General features: G+C 39.3%; 2 protein-coding genes across 5 annotated transcripts; one reads left to right on the top strand and one right to left on the bottom strand.

The window, feature by feature from the left end:
• Positions 1-19: 19 nt before the first annotated feature.
• On the bottom strand, positions 20-8,609 carry LOC308298692 (butyrophilin subfamily 2 member A2). 4 transcript variants are annotated; one of them, XM_080742334.1, is made up of 10 exons: positions 8,528-8,609; positions 7,459-7,513; positions 6,935-7,294; positions 6,168-6,446; positions 5,763-5,870; positions 5,637-5,666; positions 5,052-5,093; positions 3,479-3,538; positions 2,906-2,953; positions 20-2,516 (listed from the first exon to the last, which is right to left on the bottom strand). In XM_080742334.1, exons 2-10 carry the CDS (start codon positions 7,511-7,513, stop codon positions 1,921-1,923), a joined length of 1,578 nt encoding a protein of 525 aa, XP_080598460.1. In that variant the 5' UTR covers positions 8,528-8,609; the 3' UTR covers positions 20-1,920. The 4 variants fall into 4 exon arrangements, with proteins under 4 accessions (XP_080598460.1, XP_080598461.1, XP_080598463.1 ...); XM_080742335.1 differs by lacking the exon at positions 8,528-8,609 and adding an exon at positions 8,356-8,493; XM_080742337.1 differs by lacking the exon at positions 3,479-3,538.
• An 800-nt stretch (positions 8,610-9,409) lies between these two features.
• Positions 9,410-17,666, top strand: mfsd8 (major facilitator superfamily domain containing 8). The gene is made up of 12 exons (XM_080741741.1): positions 9,410-9,712; positions 10,441-10,529; positions 10,709-10,752; positions 11,517-11,757; positions 12,064-12,177; positions 12,746-12,890; positions 13,007-13,065; positions 13,158-13,266; positions 13,387-13,521; positions 13,621-13,724; positions 14,964-15,190; positions 15,856-17,666. The coding sequence occupies exons 1-12, from the start codon at positions 9,654-9,656 to the stop codon at positions 16,060-16,062; spliced, it is 1,533 nt and encodes a 510-aa protein (XP_080597867.1). The 5' UTR covers positions 9,410-9,653; the 3' UTR covers positions 16,063-17,666.
• Positions 17,667-19,385: the final 1,719 nt, after the last annotated feature.

The following is a 19,385-nucleotide window of genomic DNA, read 5'->3' as shown; positions in this document are numbered from 1 at the left end:
ATTATTCACAATTGTTGACTTACATTACAGTATAACATACTTTGATATATAAAAACATTATCAAAAAAGACCTTTCTTACAAAGACAAGACCACAATATTCTGCTCAAACATGACCTACTACTGCCATCCCAACGTTTTAAAGCATAAACACAATTATCAACAGATATCAGGTACATAGCTTTTTGATTACAAAAGATTACTTTGACATATTTAAACATTAATTCTAGCTCATAGCATATACAATATTGTATTTTAACTGTAGCTATATATCCTTCACCCATTTTACAAACATCAGTGCTACAGGCATTAGGACGTTGATGCTGAAATGAATTTGGCCTACAAACTAGGCCTAGTTTATTGAAATGTCAGTGTACATAATGAGAGGAATTTAGGAATTTATCAAACTTACAAGTGCGAGATTGGAATAAGCAAAGTAAGCATGAACTCTAGTCAATAAACAAGGTAAATACTCAGAGTGCAGAGACAGAAGTGTAGTTAGAAGTATCTCAAATAAATTAGGACACCAGCAAGGTAAGCTATGAACCTACTGTAACATCTGTCTGACTCCAACTAACATTTGTGGTCGAGACAAAGCAAATAGTGTATGATACAAAAACACGTAATGTATACAGTATAGTATAATATGTTAAATGTTAGTTGAATATTAGTTATTTTAAGCTGCCCCTGAACAAGTACCAAATTAAAACCGGTTGACTCAAGGATTTTGATGATTAGGACTGCGTCTCTACTCTCTACATGGCACTTTACCTTTCACAATGAGGAATTGGGGGTGGGAACCCTGTGTAATGTCCATTATTGTTGAACATTTAAGCTGCCTTGCCCTTCTGCTATAGAAACAGGAAAATAATAGATGGACTGGTTAACGTAAGCTTTCCTTAAAATATGTGTTAAAGTACATTATAAAGTCATTAGCAGTGGTCATCAATTTGTCCATACACGGACAAATGTGTCCATAGCAAAGACTTGGCCTTGTCCGTGGCAAATTTTAGATTTTTTATTTTGATCATAAGACCCAACCAATTACTGCACAACAAGTCTCCAGGTTTTTGTTTTACTACAACACTATGGCACATTATGTGTTGACTAGTACTAGTGGTTCTCAAAATAAATATTTGCAAGGACCTACATAACTCTGAGAGCGTACAAATGGAACTAAATTTACCTCAGAGTTAGACCTGCAATGGTCATTCAGGGCTAGCTCTGTATTTCAGGTAATATTATTGTACACTCATTTTGTATGTCCGTGGCAAAAAACAAATGTAGACAAAATTGTTCACAAGCCAGCATGGTGATGACCCCTGGTCATGGCTACAGACAATCAAGTTTTACTTATAGTGATTTGATTTATCTTGTCTTCCTTTTTAGAGATCATACAGAGCAATTCACTTCAAATCTGACAATATTGCCAGAGATTGTCAGTCAAGAAACGTTTCATCTTCACCTGCTCTTAAGATGAAAATAGCATACAGTATGTTTTGTTGTCTGCTATGAGAGTGAGGATATCAGAGTGTACGAGGCTCTTCAAGAGATACAGTATGTATAGTATATCTACTGTATGTCAGTGGTTCCACAAACGTTTTAGCTCGAGAAAGAAATGTGATGTCTCCCCAGGACCCAAACTAGTGAAAATAGCTGATCTACAAGCTCACAACACATGCGGCGCGTTGTGAGCTTGGATGTCTGCTATTTTCACTACTTCTTATATATTTAATTTATGTAATTCCTTTGATTTTATTCATTTTGTTTGAAAAATTTTAACTTTTTTCAGAATCAATATTCTTTAGATTGTTATAAAAATGAAGAAAGAAACATTTACATAAAAATGGGTAATGACCCATTGTTTGGGAACCACTGATCTGTATTTTACATACAGTACCATTGCTTATCTCAAGCAGTTGTTATTTTGGTTCATTTAAACAGTGTTCAGCCTCTGATGCTGTTCCTTCAGTGTTATTGCGATGTAAAATCGCCAACGGCGCTTTGTCACCTTTCCCAGGATTGAAAAAAGGAACAACTTCTTCTGTGAATTTAGTTACTACAGTGACAATATGTTTTTTGTTTTTTACATCATAAAAAGAAAGTTCTCCCATGTCGTAGTTCAAGTATACACCAAGTATCTCTGGCCTAGAGGTGACCGGAAGTACGACAGCAGGTTGTGTGTTAACACAGATTTCATCTTCCTTTGAGGATAAGAACAAGAAGCCATCAGAGGCAGTGGGAACGGTCTGGAGTGGGACATTGTCTGGCCTTGGTTTGATACTTGCTACGCTGGCATTTGCCACACCTATCCACCAGGATTTCTTGATACCTGCATTTTCATCACCCAAACAAACCTCCCAATAGCCATGCTGACCAGAAGAGAAGCCAGTTGTTCCATGTATAGATGTCAGGAGAGTAACCTCTTCGACATCTGTGTTCTCTCTCACAATCACTCCATGTTGAATCACTCTCATTGAGAGATATTCATCATTGACTGTCTCAAGTGTGACATTCACTGTTGAAAAGAGACAGGAACGTTAGGGCGAAAAGAATAAACTACATCCACAACTAGTGCAATAATTAAAGCTACCATCTGTAGTTTTTATGTTTTATCATCTCCCTCTCTCAATGAGGATAGGTAATTGCAATTATAATTATGTTCTGTCTGAACTACAGTAAAGATGGCTGCGCATCTACGGTCCAAACCAGCTGCTTCAAATTACTGACATTGTCAACTGTTATGTGTCCTACTAGACACAATGCAGGGTCTTAAGTTCTCAATGGAAGAGGAGTAGCCAGACCACTCGCAACCATTGCAGATATGCTACTTAGATTGTAATAACTCTCAGATTGTAGCTTTATATTATCATTGTCAAATGAATCAGCGAACACTGAACAAATTACCTTGATGTGTTGCGACTTCATCAAGAGCTGTATGTTCTTGAGCTGTACCTGTAAGAGAGAAAACTAAAAGTCAAATCTACACAGCACTCTTAACAGCTTTGCAGACAGATTCCCCAGATACAGTATAGTATATCATTATCTCCCAACTCCAAGTAGTTGGTATATTGACATTATCATACATTATCATGTTCTTCATTCTAACTTTAAAGGGGACTACAGTGTGCTAATACTGTTCAGCCTCTCTGAAAAGTCATCCAAGCACTGTTAGAACTATGTTAGTTTGTTGAATGAATTATCAAATGGCTGATAACAATACATATGGATTACCCTCAAAGTACTCAAGTACAGGGACAAACACTTGATCAGTAATGTCATATACGAATTAAGCTTTGTAATACTAAGTGATGGAAAGAATTATTCGAATATATAGTGTTATGTAGTAACAACTTTGACATAACTTACAAATTTCACTCTACCATATGTTCTATTCATTATAATAAGTCTCAGGCTGTAGCTTTACTATTATCATTGTCGAATATGCCAAAATGGGTCAGCAATTACTGAACAAATTACCTTGATTTGTTGTGACTTTAACGGTTGTGACTTTAAGAGCTTTATGTTCTTGAGCTGTACCTGTAAGAGAGAAAACAACTAAAGGTTAAATCTCCAAGTAGTTTGTATATTGACATTATCATACCATTGCAGGGTTTCCTGCAGCACTTTACAGGCCAGGCGCCCCGCCCGGCCTGAAAACCCCCCCACCCCCCCAAGGGACTAAAAAAAATAATTTTTTCTCAAAAAAAGTTTTTGGACCTCCAACAATGTACTAGGCATGATCGCGATCGCGAAATTGCATGTTTAACCCCCATACCAACCCTATCTTTCAAACATGGCAGCCATGTTTGTTTACATTTGAAGAAAACATAAGGGCTGGTATCTCCTGAATGCCTATTCAATGTTGAATAAATGTGAATGATAGCATGTAGTTGTGTTTTCCGTCATCATGGGCACATTCATGTGTTTTTTATAGGGCAAAATAAGAATTAATATAAAAAATTACGTGAATTAATTACTCGAATTAATTAATTAATTATCAAAAAAATTCTGCGCACGCGCTTTGCGCGTGCGCCATGAGATCCCCCCTGGTCAAGACTTTTTCCTGCAGGAAACCCTGCATTGTAGTTACAATGAAAAGCTCCACCGGCTGTCAGTCAGTATGTCAGTCACGTCACACTTTTGCCCTAGTCATATCTCTGCCACTGTTGGCCCTATCAATGCCAAACTTTGCAAACACTCCTTGGTTGCCAAACCACAACCTCCACCCCTCATTTCTCATATGGCCCTCTTCTAGTGCCACCATCAGGCCGATTCTTGAAAAACACATTTTTGGACACTGCTCCTACAGATTTTCCCCAAAATCACGCAAAGCGGTACACAGTATCTCTAAAGTGTCATCAACATGGATCTGTTCCATTTCCCATATTCCCTCCTGATTGTCTACCATTGCCTTCTAAAGTTTGTGTATGCGACCTGACGGTCGCTTATCTCCCGATTAGGGAGTCTTACTGGTATTGAAACTGATGTACAGGGGGGAAAGAATGCAATGTCAGGGGTAGCCTCAATGTCAGTTGTAGTAGCCTCTCTGAAAAGTCATACAACAATCTACAGTAAGTACTGTTAGAACTATGTTAGTTTCTTGTATGAATTATCAAATGGCTAATAATAATAGTAATACGGATTACTATCAAAAGTACAGGGACAAACACTTGATGAGTAATGTCAGGTAGCCTACTAATTAAGCTTTATAATAGTGAGTGATATTAGAATGGTCAAATGACTGAATTTCTCTCTACCATTGCTAGTTTGTTCCTGAAGCACAGATTAACTATTAAACACATATATACACAGTATACACACAAATCCCCCCCCACAATAAATATATATATATATATATATATATATATATATATATATATATATATATATATATATATATATATATATATATTGTTATACAATGTAGGCCAACTTGACATTACTCACACATTCACTCTACCATATGTTCATTACAACAAGTCCCAGATTGTAGCTTTAATATTATCAGTGTCAAATATGTCAAAATGGGTCAGCAATTACTGAACAATACCTTGATTTGTTGTGACAAGAGCTGTACGTTCTTGAATCGTACCTGTAAAAGAGAAAACAACTAAATGTCAAATCTACACAGCAATCTTAACAGCTTGGCAGACATATTTCCCAGATACAGTACAGTATATCATTATCTCACAACTCCAAGTGTAGTTAGAATATTGATATTATCATACAATTTGTATTCATTCTTTTTAAACAGGTCTATATTGTGCTAATCATTTCCCAGCGGTTATAGGATATCTGAAGAGTCATACAACTGTTTAAACACTGTTATTGTACATGGATTCATAGTGAAACTCAAGTAAAGTATAGATTATTGCCTATAATACAACTCACTATCTACTCTGGGTATACTTTTGAGGGAACATAGACACAGAAAAACCTTCTTCTACACAGAGCAACTGATAAAGAGCCTATGTGGATTTGTACCAGGTAGCTACAGCAAACTACCAAAGTTCAATCAGTTTTAGTCAACATGTCAGGAATGGGAGCTTGCCAGAATATAAATAAAGACACAACTATTCATTAACTTTAAATAGAGGATACATTTCTTTTTACTAAAATGTTTTAAAATCCTTACCATTTTCAAGCTCATGGGAGGATCTCTTCTCTAAAACCCAACATGCAAACATAAAAGTTGATTTGTGTCAATGGTATTATCATGCTGTTGCCTCATATTTCAATCCAAATCAATCAACGTTCTTACCTCTGCTGGATTTGAAGTGCTTCACAGCTATGTATGCCATGCTGACTAGCAAAGCCAAGAGGGTGAGGATAAACACAACCTTCCATCCAGTGGTCGAACCTCCAGTCCCTGAATCGAACAAAATGGCAGTTTATTGCAAAGTACAATATATTTCCCACATACAGTGTTGCACATCCAGTTTAGGCATTTAGCAGACGCTTTTAATCCAAAGCGACTTACAATAAGCAGGTAATACATCAATATAATAAGCAAGATAATATGTCAGTACATCAGATGAATAGGGATATCAATCTAGATAAAAAAATAATAACATAGGTAGACCACGCACCTAATCTTCTAAAAACGTATAAAAAACACACAAAAAAAGAGAAAAGCCATCTAGCTTCATGTGTGGTCACCATTCACCTGGGGGCATTTGCAGGTTCATTCTTCCCTGCCTCTCCTCCTCTTTAGTCAAGGCTACAGAGCAGGTGACCCTGGAAGCAGTGGAGAGGAGTATCCAGCTGTGAACAGACACCAGACCACTGGTGTCATTGCTATGGACCAGGCCTTTTGCATTCAGAGACTGGTGCTGATTAGACCACTGCAATGTAGGCTTTGGATGCCAGCCTTCCGATTCACAGCTCACATTCGCAGAGCCATCTTCTTTCCACATTACTGACAGGAGAGGAGAGGTGCCCATCGCTACAAACAAGGAGCAATCATAAAGCAAGAAGGGATTAGTATGTTTAGTTTGTTTGTTTGTTTGTTTGTATGTATGTATGTATGTATGTATGTATGTATGTATGTATGTATGTATGTATGTATGTATGTATGTATGTATGTATGTATGTATCACTATGTATGTATGTATGTATGTATGTATGTATGTACCGGTATGTATGTATGTACCGGTATGTATGTATGTATGTATGTATGTATGTATGTATGTATGTATGTATTTCTACTGCAGCTCTATATATCTGTTGTTGTTTTGTGTTTTTATGTGTGTTGTTTGTGTATGGAAATGTTCTATCACTATGTGATGGACATTCGACATTGTCAATAAAGTCTTGAATCTTGATGCATAGAAACTTCGGTAGACAATATGGATAGACGTGTCCAAAGGTGGTTTATAATAACCTGTTTAATAATGGTGGCGTTGTTGACCTACTATCTTTAAAGCAACTTACCCGTCACATCGAGATTGACGCTAGCTTTGTCATAGCCCTGATCACTGCTCACATAACAGGTGTACACTCCTGCATCCTCCAGTGTGGCATTGACCAGTTTCAGGGTCACATCACCTGCCCTCAGCCCATCTGACTTAGCGTCTCGCAGGCCAAACAAGGCACGACCCGCTTCCTTCTGGGACCCTGGCACGAATCCTCTCTCCCTGTAAAACAAGAGAGGGGCGTCGAACTGGTCACCACGATACCAGCGCACCTCCAGGCCCTCCGCGTCCTCTTGTGGGTTGAGCCAGCATGGTAAATGGGCTGTGTGCCCGAGAGACGCTATGACCGGAGCCCCGGGGACCAAAACTGTGACGGCGTCTGAAATGTACATGGAAAACACACATATTGTCATGTATTTTGACTTCATACTGTAAGTAAGCTAATAATGGTGTTCTAGTTCTGTGGTTGTCAAACTTTTTCACAAGAATTGTTTAGTCATCCTTTTCAGTTTCACTGAAAAGTGCACAGGGAAGTGCCCTTACCAGAAGCTGCAATAGAGCACGCACAGAGAACGGCAACAAGATACAGCTTCACCATCTGCGTAGGAACATAGGAATTAGTAACCTGATCTAATGATGATAACCATAACACATTTTAAATAACAGTTCAACAGCAGGTTGTTACCATAACTTATTTGGTAGTATCATACCATGGTTGGCAAAGTGCACAGGGATATAGGTGCACATAGTATGGACATAGAACTACTTCTTTTTATGATGAACAGTAATAAAGTAGCCTAGTACATTTACTTGAGTATCTCTACTTTACTTGAGGATTTGTTTATTTGATCATTTTTCTCCTCTCTCTCTCCACACACACACACGCACGCACGCACGCACACACACACACACACACACACACACACACACACACACACACACACACACATACACATACAGGAAAGGTGGGCAATAGGGAAATCTGGGCACCAACATGAGTGGGCACTTTGGGGGGAAGAAGAGTGGGCACAAGGAAGATGACCTCATAAACCAGACTCTCCTCTTTCCTCTTTTCATAACACACACATTTCGGCCATTTCAATTGAAAATAGCCGATCTATTTTCAAAAGATTTGTATGCATTTGAAACCTTGAAATTTGACATTCTACATAAGGCTACTTTTACTTTTTTGCCAATACTTTTGTACTTTCACTCAAGTAGCCTACATTTTGAATAGATAGGCTACTGATACTTTTACATATTAGGTCAAACATTTGAGTACTTTTTCCACCACTGTGAAAATCAAGCTAGGCTATACTCAAAATAAATAAATCAAGATGACTGAACTTTACCTTTTGAACAGGACAGGATCTATCTTAATTCTGATTGCTTTGTTTGTTCACCCACCTGACGACGGCCCGGGTTTACGCTTAGGCCTACCTTTTGTTGATTCCCAAATCCAAAATGTGACGTTTGTGTTTCCAGAAAGAAAAATCTCCTTAGTCAGTAGGCTACAACAGCCTATTCGAAGCTTATATTAGGAGTCTCCGCTATCGTAATTTATGCATAAAATGCTAAAATAAGGAATGAATGTCCGTGAATGCCCCCCTACCTTTGTCTTCCTCTTTTTCCACGAGACAGGGAATTTACTTTCGGTTTTACATCAGTGGTGAATCCTGGTGACGACTTTTTCCACCACTGCGCAATGGTGCGGTGGCTGGGTGGCACATTTTTGTGGGCACAGATGGGGCACAGCCTGGGCAGTATGATGGACAAATTAGACAAATACATATAAACTTGCACGATATATCATGGTTTAGTGTGTTATGCTTTTTACTCCTTTGTAAAGTTTTACTCCTTTGTAAAGGAGTTGTACTCCTTAACGCTATGTCACCGTCCGATGATACCTTGCGCCGTCAGAAAGGCTGCGCACCCTGTCGTCTGTAGTAAAAAATAAAAATACAGTTTCGCTAATACAAAGACAGCTTTAGGGACTTGAAAGCCTACTTTCCTTAGTGGGAATACTCTGAACCCCCCATCTCACGTCTAGAATACACTGTTTTAGCCATAAAAGACAATATTTCACTGGAAGGCAAATCTGGTCAATGGACTTTTCAAGTTCTGTAGAGGGCGATGTGGAGTAGCTAAAACCTCCGGTGAAATATTTTTAATTTTTTGGCCAAAAAGTGTATTTTAGACTCGAGCTGGGGGGCTCCGAGTATTCCCACTAAGAAAAGTAAGCTTTCATCATCTTCGACCCGTCTTTGTTTTGGTGAATAGCGAAAGCGTATTTTTTATTTTTCTCACAGACGAGATCCTGAGCTCCGGCTGGCAACGCCAGGCTAGCCTGGGCTACCACGACTCCTTCTAACGCCATGGACCAGCGCTAGGGGGCGCTCTAAGTGCTAGCCTTCCAAATAAGCCGAGTAAGAGAACAGGAAGTGTTTATAAATAGTGTAGTTACTAGTTTATTCTCTCACGTGAGTGAGTGATGTCTTCTCAACATCCATCTGAAGCGTTTTTGTGTCGCGAAGGCTTGGATCCCCGCAGTTTCATGTTCTGTTCTCTATCAATGTGGTAGTATTAGGGTTGTTTACTGTGTGAGATGGTGGGAGATCTTTGCAGAGAAATGTCCCTCTCAAAATGGTGATCTAGACTCAAACTTGACTTGTACATGTTTCTCTGGATCGCAGCAAACCGTTACCTTTGACATCGGTTGACCGTTACCTTCAACAACAATGTCTCAACTAGTCGACTCTGAGGAGAACACACCATTGCTCAAAGATGATGCATGCAGGTGAATGCACACTTCTTACACATTGATTGTACATTTTGCATTGTTGTTTTTTGTTTACAACTGTTTTTCTGACCATATCTACTGCATAGTACTGTGTTCTATCCGTCTGTCATTCAATGTTATATGAGATACTTCAATGGTTTCCAGTGTAAATAAGCCAAGTGCTTTTCTAGGATCTCCTTTTAGTTGACCTTGTACCAGTGAGCTGTACCGTAAAGAAACTGTAACTTTTCCTATGCAAACTTCTAATAAAGTCTTCAATCAATCAATAAATCAATCAATAATCTCCTTGGAAATAAGCCGCAAGACTTACCTGAGTTTACTATTAGTTGACCTTGTACCAGTGAACTGTACTGTCATAATTCTGTACCTTTCCCTATGCAAACTTAAATAAATACTTCAATCAATCAATCAAAACACATCAAGGTTTAGCTTAGTGTTGATTGTGTAGGATTGATTGATTGATGATTAGAGGTTTGCATAGGAAAAGGTAGCTCTGGTCGGGAGGAGACGCGATGGACCAGAGCTAAGGAAAAGGGTACAGGAGAGTACAGTTCACTGGTACAAGGTTAACTAAAAGATAAAAGAAAGCTTTTGGCTTGGTTAAATTGGGGTCCCTTTTACAACTCATACAATCATGATGTTAGTTTATTAGCTACTTGTTGCCTGGAGAATCAATGAATGCTGAAGTCTTGCTTCTGTCTCCTACTCTCCTTCCTTGTACGCAGTGATGAAAACGGCTCCCAGGAGGATGAATACACAAGTAGATGGAGGTCTATCAGAGTCATGTACTTCACCATGTTTCTCAGCAGCGTTGGTGAGGATGCCATTCGTGTTGTACTACAAACATATTTATAATAGAGACAGATGGCAGTGCCAGCCCATTGAAAAGACAAAAGTCAAATATGATGCATTACATAGTGTGCCTTACATGTTGTAGTAGGGAATGTTTCTCGTCTTAATAAGTGTTTGTTATTTGTATCCCATGTGCATTAGGTTTCACTATTGTCATCACATCACTGTGGCCGTTTTTGCAAAAGGTAAGACCTCAACACCTTTTCAGTGCCTATAATAGTGTTGGCTGATAACACTAATGAAAATTAAGCTGCTAAGAATTTAACATGAATTAGTTTATTAACTTGAAAAGTGCGATCCTCTGAGCTCAAGCATGACCTCTGGTGTCATACTACTACCCAGTCCAACATCTCTATCATGATCCAAGGAATCCAAGGGGAACAAAATGTGATGTACGACCTATGGTTAAACTGTATATGAAAATGCAGAGAGATTGTTGGTTTCAAATGGACATTATTATTATTAGTTCTTTAAGTAGTGCAAGGATGAGCTAGTGTTACAGTAGAGAGAGGCTTAATATCTGAACTTGTGAGCTATGCCAGTTTTGTATTAATGATTCTTACATGGGCGGCAGTGGCTCAGGGGGTAGAGTGGCCGCTTGGGAACCGGAAGGTTCCCAGTTCGATCCCGGGCTCCCCCAGAGTGTCGAAGTGTCCTTGAGCAAGACACTGAACTCCTTATTGCTTCCGACAACTTATGTTGGTGCCTTGCATGGTTTCCTCTGCCTTCGGTGAATGATTGCTTTTTTAGACCATAGACGAAAGACTTCTATTTCTGATCTCTCTGCTAATTTATTGGCATGGATGGCATCATTTGAATAATATAGCCTAGTGGCTTTGGTGGAGTTGTTTATATTCATATGTTTTGTGTGTGCATGTGTGTGATGATGTTTGAAAGAATTCTACTGTAATGCGAAATAATACAGTGCTTTTCTGTTTTTGTGTTGTAGATCGATGATAGTGCAAATGCCAGTTTCCTGGGCTGGGTGGTAGCAGCATATAGTCTTGGCCAAATGGTGGCGTCGCCTATCTTTGGGCTATGGTCCAATCACAGACCACGTAGAGAGCCGCTGGCCTGCTCCATCTTCATCAATGTCGCAGCCAACATGTATTACTCCTACATCAACCTGCCCACCACCGAAAACAAGATTCACATGCTTATGGCCAGAGCGCTGGTGGGCTTTGGAGCAGGTATTACACAGGGGACATGTATTGTACACATGGCTCTGATGGATGTAGCCATAAATATGATTATTTTTTAATCTTTGTTTAATGCGATTATTTTTTTATAATGATGGGACCATGTCTTTGTACCTGGCTTCACCGCCTTCTTCTGGTTTCATAATAGAACATTTTAATTCTACCTATGAGGGCGGATTCTGTCAATGCTTTTCAATGGGAACACAGTGTATTTTTAGAGAAATCAGCGAATAAGAAGATAATGATGCAGCCATCATATGTTTGTCCTAACATGGCTGCTGGTGTTGGTCTTGACAGGCAATGTGGCTGTGGTGAGGTCCTATGTCGCTGGAGCGACGTCACTAAAGGAGAGGACCAGTGCCATGGCAAACATGAGTGCCTGTCAAGCCCTTGGTTTCATTCTTGGGCCAGGTATGGAACACCGCCACTGATCTATAATAAACTTACTTACTTGTGGTCATATTGCTATTCCCTAAACACATTGGAACTGCATTTGCAGCATATGACCAGAAAGGGATTTTGTAAAACCTTACAGTAATAGCAATAATAGATAAAAGTGTGATTTGATGTATATTTGCCACTATGATGGTTTTAGGATGGTTGTATATCTGTTAATAACAGTATTTATTGCCATCTAACTGATAATCAGGTTAGTTAGCAAGCTAACAGCTGTTTAGTTTACCTAACTGATTGTAAGAATTCATTCTTTCTAAGTAAGTACAGAGCTTGTTTTAAATGTTAAATCAATGGTAACGAATTATTATCGTTAAGTGGGGAAGATTGTGTTGCATTGGCTTCCCAAATTATACCAGCAATCCATAGTTTGTTACAGATCAGTGACTATAGCTTATTCTTGTGTATCTTGTAAAAAACAAAAAAACTAGATGCGAGTTCAAATGGCAGTCAAATACTTACATTGTTCAAAGGTATGTATGGTATGATGATTTGAACTTACTGTATATATGTTTTGTAATGTCAGCTCTCCAGGCAGGCCTGTCATTCATTGGTGAGACGGGTGTCACCGTGAAGATTATTAACCTGCAGCTCAACATGTACACTGCCCCAGCACTCCTAGCTGCTGCCTTTGGTATCATCAATATCCTTTTGGTTCTAACAGTGCTGAGGTAGGACTCTACCCAGAACTCAAATGTGTTGGGGCTTGCAAAAGTCAGTGAATATCCATATAGTTTGTTTTATTATTTTGGAGGTGAAATATCATGCTTTCGATACTGCTCAACAGAGAGCACCGAGTGGATGACCATGGCAGACACATCCGAGCCATCAACTACACGTCTGAAGGCACGTCCTAATTACCTTTTTGTTAAAGGAATAATTACATTCTCCTTACATTAATAATTAATAGTTACATTCTCCTCTTACCTATCCTACAGATACAGTTGATGTTAGCCAAGAAACCTTGGGAGACATTGACCAGATAGCAGTCCTAACTTCAAATATGCTTTTCTTCGTCATCATGTTCATCTTTGCGGTTTTTGAAACGTATGTTTTTCAAGTCATGTTGTTGTGCAATCACACTTGAGAATAGGCCCAAGTGTGTGTCTTTTACCCAACTGGTTTGTATTTAATTGTAAAATTAAACTACTTTTCATATTTCCCCAGAATTGCCACTCCACTGTCCATGGACATGTTTTCCTGGACAAGGAAACAGGCTGTGTTGTACAATGGCATCATAATCTCCTGCATTGGATTTGAATCTATCCTGGTGTTTCTAGCTGTAAAGGTAGCCTCTCTGAGGTACCCTTTTAACTTTTTATTCCATGCAAACGAGTTCATGTGAATGTGGTCATTTTGCTAAGAGTTGGATTATCAAGGGCATTATTTGCTTCCCTGCAGGATTGGGGACCGTCCCGTGTTGTTAGGAGGCCTGGTCATCATATTATGTGGCTTCTTCATTCTACTTCCATGGGGAAACCACTATCCTAACATCCAGTGGGCAGGTATTTATTATGTTCCTATGTGGTAAAGCTGAGTTTAGTACGAATCTGACTTAATGTTGGCATAAGCGAGGGCATCTATGCCCTTTACAAGGCTGGAAGGCGCTACACCAGGGAGATGGAACTGATGGACTGCCGAGGTGGAGCACCACACTTACCATCACCGTCACCTACCTTCCCAGTACTTAATATGCCTTAGTTTCCCAAGGTGTGTTACATCTACATTGAGATGGCGGTGCCAGGGATTGAACACAAAACCTTGTGATTCAAAGGCGAGCACTCTACCAACTGAGATACCCGGCCTCTAGGGGTGTAACGACGATATAGTAACTGAATCGAAAAATCGATTTTAATTTACAATGATCTACTATATCGTTTGCAAAAGCAAAATATTGTACCGTTTTGGCTTTGTATCGTATCGTTTTAAAATGCGGTAATTGGTATCGAATCGTTTTGCAATGCAAATAATTGATTGTATGGAAACTAAGTATTTGTGCCTTGTATTTGGCAATTTTAAGAGGGAAAATTAAAAATAGGGGTCTAATTACCTTTCCATTCCATATAGCTAACCTTGGTCTACCGATAAATGTGTGTAATCTCTGTGTTCATGTCAAGGTGGTTTGTCCATATGTGTTGAAAATATAATGTCCATGTATTTGCTAGATAATCACAGCATTTACTTCCATAATAATAGATTTTTACACGTTTCACAGATTTCATTTCTTTGCTAAATAGTTACTATAAAGGTAACTATATCGATTTTAAATCATTGAATCGAGTCGTATCGCATCGCCATGAATGAACCAATATCGTCCATGTATCGTATCCCTAACCATGTATTGTGAAATTTGTGATGCGTATCTTATCGCTGTTAAAATGTATGGTTACCCCTCTACCGGCCACCGTTGAAAATAGATGTTTCAATTTGTTTTTGGTTTTCATGGAATTAAGTGACATTGCTTGCTGGATAATATTTGGTGGACTGCAGTAGCAACATTGTGAAATATACTCTACAAGTAAGCTTGATTTGAACATGTTCAATGATTAACTAGCCTTACATTTAAACCTTTTCTTTTGAGGAGTACCTTGGTTTTTCTAACCCTAACCCACCCCCCCCCCCCCCCCCCCCTTTATCTTTCACTGGCTTTTAGAATGCCGCAGTCATCCTCTTTTGGCTTTTTGTGTACGTGCTGAGCGTTGTACTCAATCTTGACGGTGTGTGCTTATCTTTTGTAAATGCAGACCTCAAGAACAACTCTGTGGTGAATCATTCCTTGAGCCTTGTGGTGGCCTCCAACAGCTCTTTGGAACCAACAGGCTGTCCAATAGAACAGACGTGGTGTCAGTACACCCCTGCTCTCCATCTGGCCCAGTACATTACCTCTGACATCCTCATTGGGGTGGGATACCCAGCCTGTAATGTCATGTCCTACACCCTGTACTCGAAAATCCTCGGACCCACACCTCAGGTAAAAATCTGTTTTGAATGTGGAAATACTTCATATTATTATTCTGTAAAATGGCCACCATGTAAATATAGTCCAACTAGGCAAAGAAAGTGAACAAGTGAAGACTTTCTCTTCCCTCGAACAGCCACGCACCCTATCTCATAGTTATGAAAGTGTACAACTTTGTGTTAGCCAGGGTATGGCCGAACTAAGCATGTATGCTCAGGAAACCTTCTTTGATTAACTGAAAGAGGGGGACAACATTCCAGCAGCTAAACCTACAGAATATCACGCTACCAAGAAGTTGAGCTACTCTGCTGCTGTATTAGGGATTTGAATGCCATGGAATTTCTTAGGAAGACCAACCTTTTATATTTTTCATTTTATGACTTAATTGGAATAAGTCCAGAAGGCTATTCAATCATTAACTTTGCTACCAGCATGAATCCTTAAACATCTTTAAGGAATATGTGTTACTAAAAGTTTCAAAAATGCTTACACATATCAATTCATCCTTGACTTACTGTTATTCATAATGTACCTGTTTACTGGCACACGCACTAACACTTTTTTTTTATGTGTAAATATGTAAAAGTTATTTTAAACCACCAGTTTTGTTTCGTTGTGTTTACATAGCAGTACAATGACAAAATAATCTTCTGTCTTATGTCTTGTTGTGTGTGCAGGGTGTATACATGGGCTGGCTGACGGCCTCTGGCAGCGGGGCGAGGACACTGGGCCCGGTCTTTGTCTCCCAGGTGTACACTGTCCTGGGGCCGCGGTGGGCCTTCAGTCTCATATGTGTGATGGTGCTGGGAGGTATCCTACTCCTGGGCGCTCTTTATCACAGACTCGTAGCCTTCTCTGTACGCCATGGGCGTATCATAGACTAACGCATGGAGGATTTTGAACTGCAGTGCATCCTTCTTGGAAGACGCCTCAGCCAGAGTGCATAGTAAGATCCTCCATTTTAACCACTGAAACCCAGTACATACGAAGTTGACAGTGGTCTCCCAGGGCTCTACCTGGTCTGCTAGTATTCTCTCTATATCAAATCTCTTTGTCGAAATGCTCACCCCAGAACAGGGACGCAGGGGTTCAAGTGGTTAATTCAACGGTGAGAGTGTACTCTTCGAACTAACTGATGATTTTACTGTGTTTACGGTTGTTATTTACTTCATGATGTAGTAACTGTTTTGAAATGCCTTTTTTTAGAGCTTGTAACTCAGGGTTGACATTTAAACTGTTTGGTGGAGAGATGAGAGCAGTTTATTTCTTATAAGCTAACCCTTGCTGATTATAAAGGAGCTATTATGTCAGCTATGCTACAGCACTTTCACTCGGTAGGGAAGAAGCTACATCAAAGATATTCTACCAAAAAATGTAATATCCAAGACTACTATTTGTTGGACCAATAGCATTAAATTCATTATTTGAGTAGAGGTCGTCTGATATGAACTTTTCAGGGCCAATATCGACTCCAATATTTTTGACAAATATGCATACATGAAGATATATATGTATTTGTACATATCTGTCAAAAGGATAAAATGCTTAAAAGCTCAAGAGCTTATAATATAAGCCTTGAGCTTATATTATAGTTGATAAAACAGTAACAGTTATCTATAATGGGGCATAGCAGTGGTGGCCATTTTGTGTTTTGAGTTTTCCATAAATTCCCTTTTTGTGGTTTTCAAATATTTTTTTGACAAAAACTTAAAAAATGTAATTAGTAATCTGCCATATTTGGAGGCTTTAGCCACTAATCTAATCCTGCAATCTGGGAACCCATCCTCAAAAAGAGAAAAATAGTGCCCTCTGCTGTTCTTTCTTTCCATTTTATTCAGAATCTGTTCTTGAGAGATTGCCCATCCTGATCCTGATATGGTACACAGTGCTAATATTGGCCTGATTTTATCAGTCAATCCGATATATCGGACAACCTCTAATAATGTATTGCTGAATGTTTGTTACTTTATATTGTAACTCTAAGCGAATGTGTTTTATTACAGCATTGTTGGTTTTAAAACTGAATTAATTTCACTGTGTGAGTGCACAGTACTTAAATATCTATGTGATGAAGTTCTCAGAAAGTTCTTACAGTATAACTAGCACATAGGTGTGGAACTCACTGGAATGCAAATGTGTGCACATGAACAAACTAAATTCATTTAACTTTGTATTGACTGAAAATGTACTCCTTACTGATTTGGTTGATTAGTTAAATGGGGCTCAATGAGACTGCACTGAACAAATGACTGTAAAGTGACAGTTTTAAGCTGTACATAGATTCGTCTGGTTTCCAGGCTAATTTAAAATTGTATGTAATTTATGTCAAGAGTCACAAGAAATGTGACTCTTGTTGACTGAAATGGGATTGTGTTTTTGTCTTGGGAGCCTATATATATAAAGTATATATTTCAAGTTCAGGTCTGTTTTTCTCTTCAACAACTCTTCTTCCCCTTTTGTTATTAACACTTGCCTGGGGTTATTTCAAGCTCCCAAGGGCTTCCACACTTAAAATAAAAAACCTTTGTGATACTATCGTGTTTTCTTTCATTAAACAGATCTATTATTTCTGAGTTGGAAAAACCCTCAGGCATCTTGCATTTTGTTAAAAAAAAAAAAAAAGGTCATCGGTGGTATGGCCAAATAAATGGTAGGCTACTTTACAATTGCTGCATCACGCAGTATCTTGCTGTCTGACATACTTTTTATTTATTTCACTGTGCCTTATTACTTGCCAATTAATAATTCTGAATTGCTAATTAGGTGCAGGAAAAGACAATGGGATGACAAGACCCCCTGACAGCCCATGAGTGACAGACAGGTCTACCAAGTCCCAACATAACTTAGAACCACCACCACTCTCATATCTACAGGGCATTATGTTATATTGGCTAAAACTAAATGATAAAGTTAAAACTTAATGGAATGAATTGCCGTGTTTCAAATGTGTCACAGTAAAGCTCAGGCTACATCATAGTTGGGGAACTACTGCAGTGCACGTTCAGGAGGTGGCTGCTATTCAGAACAGGCCTTTTCTGGAGAACCGCTCACACTGAGTCTTGACGTGACTGACAACGAAACAGCCAATTACAGTCACCTCCCCGGGGCTATGGTGCTCCTATCTATCCGTCACTCTAGCCCTGAGGTATTTTCTAAAGTTCTCAGGAGCCAAATTCCAATAGCCTACTCACATTCTCCAGATTCAACCCTTGTGGTGAACTCTGTTAGATATGTGGACAAATGTTACCCTGTCATTGACCACTTTTTTGTTATTGATACATTTTATCTTTAGTGGCATTTAAAAAAAAGTTGTCTAAACCCGCCTTGGGGCCCCCAAATGGACTAGGCAGGCCCTACGTGATTGGTGACATTCTTAGCCAAATTCCAATACTCAAATATCTTGTTTGATTGATTGAATACGTTATTAGAAGTTTGCATAGAAGAAGCACAGACAGACAGTACAGTTCAGTTCGGATACAAGGATAACTAAAAGGATTTAAAGGCAAGAAAGCACAATTGGGGTGCTTTTGTACTCAGTTCATACACATAAATATACACTAAACTATGCAAAAAACAAAAACATCATTGTAACTGTCAGTTGTAGACTTAATGTCCCAAAGTAAATCACTGCTGTTTATTAACAGAATTAGTTGGAGTTATTTGTGTATTTAAAGTACATCTGACTACAAACTTGGATGGATATAGACTAATCTATCTATAAATGCGAGAAGTCTCTGCGTGTCTGTAATCCGCGTATCTCGAGAACCGTTCGTCCCACCAGCTTCAGATTCGGCATGCGCGTTCCCCGCCGCGGCACGGAGTGCAGTGCCGGGTCTCGACCCGACCCGACGCGCGGTTTTCCCGAACCGGCGCGAAACGTTCGGAATCTCCTTATGCGGGGTTGATTGTTGACATCAGGCTGTTCCGGAGGAAATCGGCGAAAGCTCTGACTCATTGTGACATCACTTCATAAAAGGCTCTGACATCACGTACGCCACATGAGTCAACAAAAAATCTCTGTGAGTGTGTATGTATGTATGTAATCCGCGTATCTCGAGAACCGTTCGTCCCACGGGCACGCGCGTTCTCCATATATGGGCATAAAATGAATGCCCCCATATATGGGCATAAAATGGATTGCAGACAGACAGATACAGATATCTCCATATATGGACATAAATGGACAGAGGCAAACAGATGGTCAAAG

This window comes from Nannobrachium achirus, assembly GCF_963921795.1.
Source record: "Nannobrachium achirus genome assembly, chromosome: 14".
NCBI lineage: Eukaryota > Metazoa > Chordata > Actinopteri > Myctophiformes > Myctophidae > Nannobrachium > Nannobrachium achirus.
Note: the sequence above shows the minus strand (reverse complement) of the source record. Positions and strands in the feature narration are given on the sequence as shown.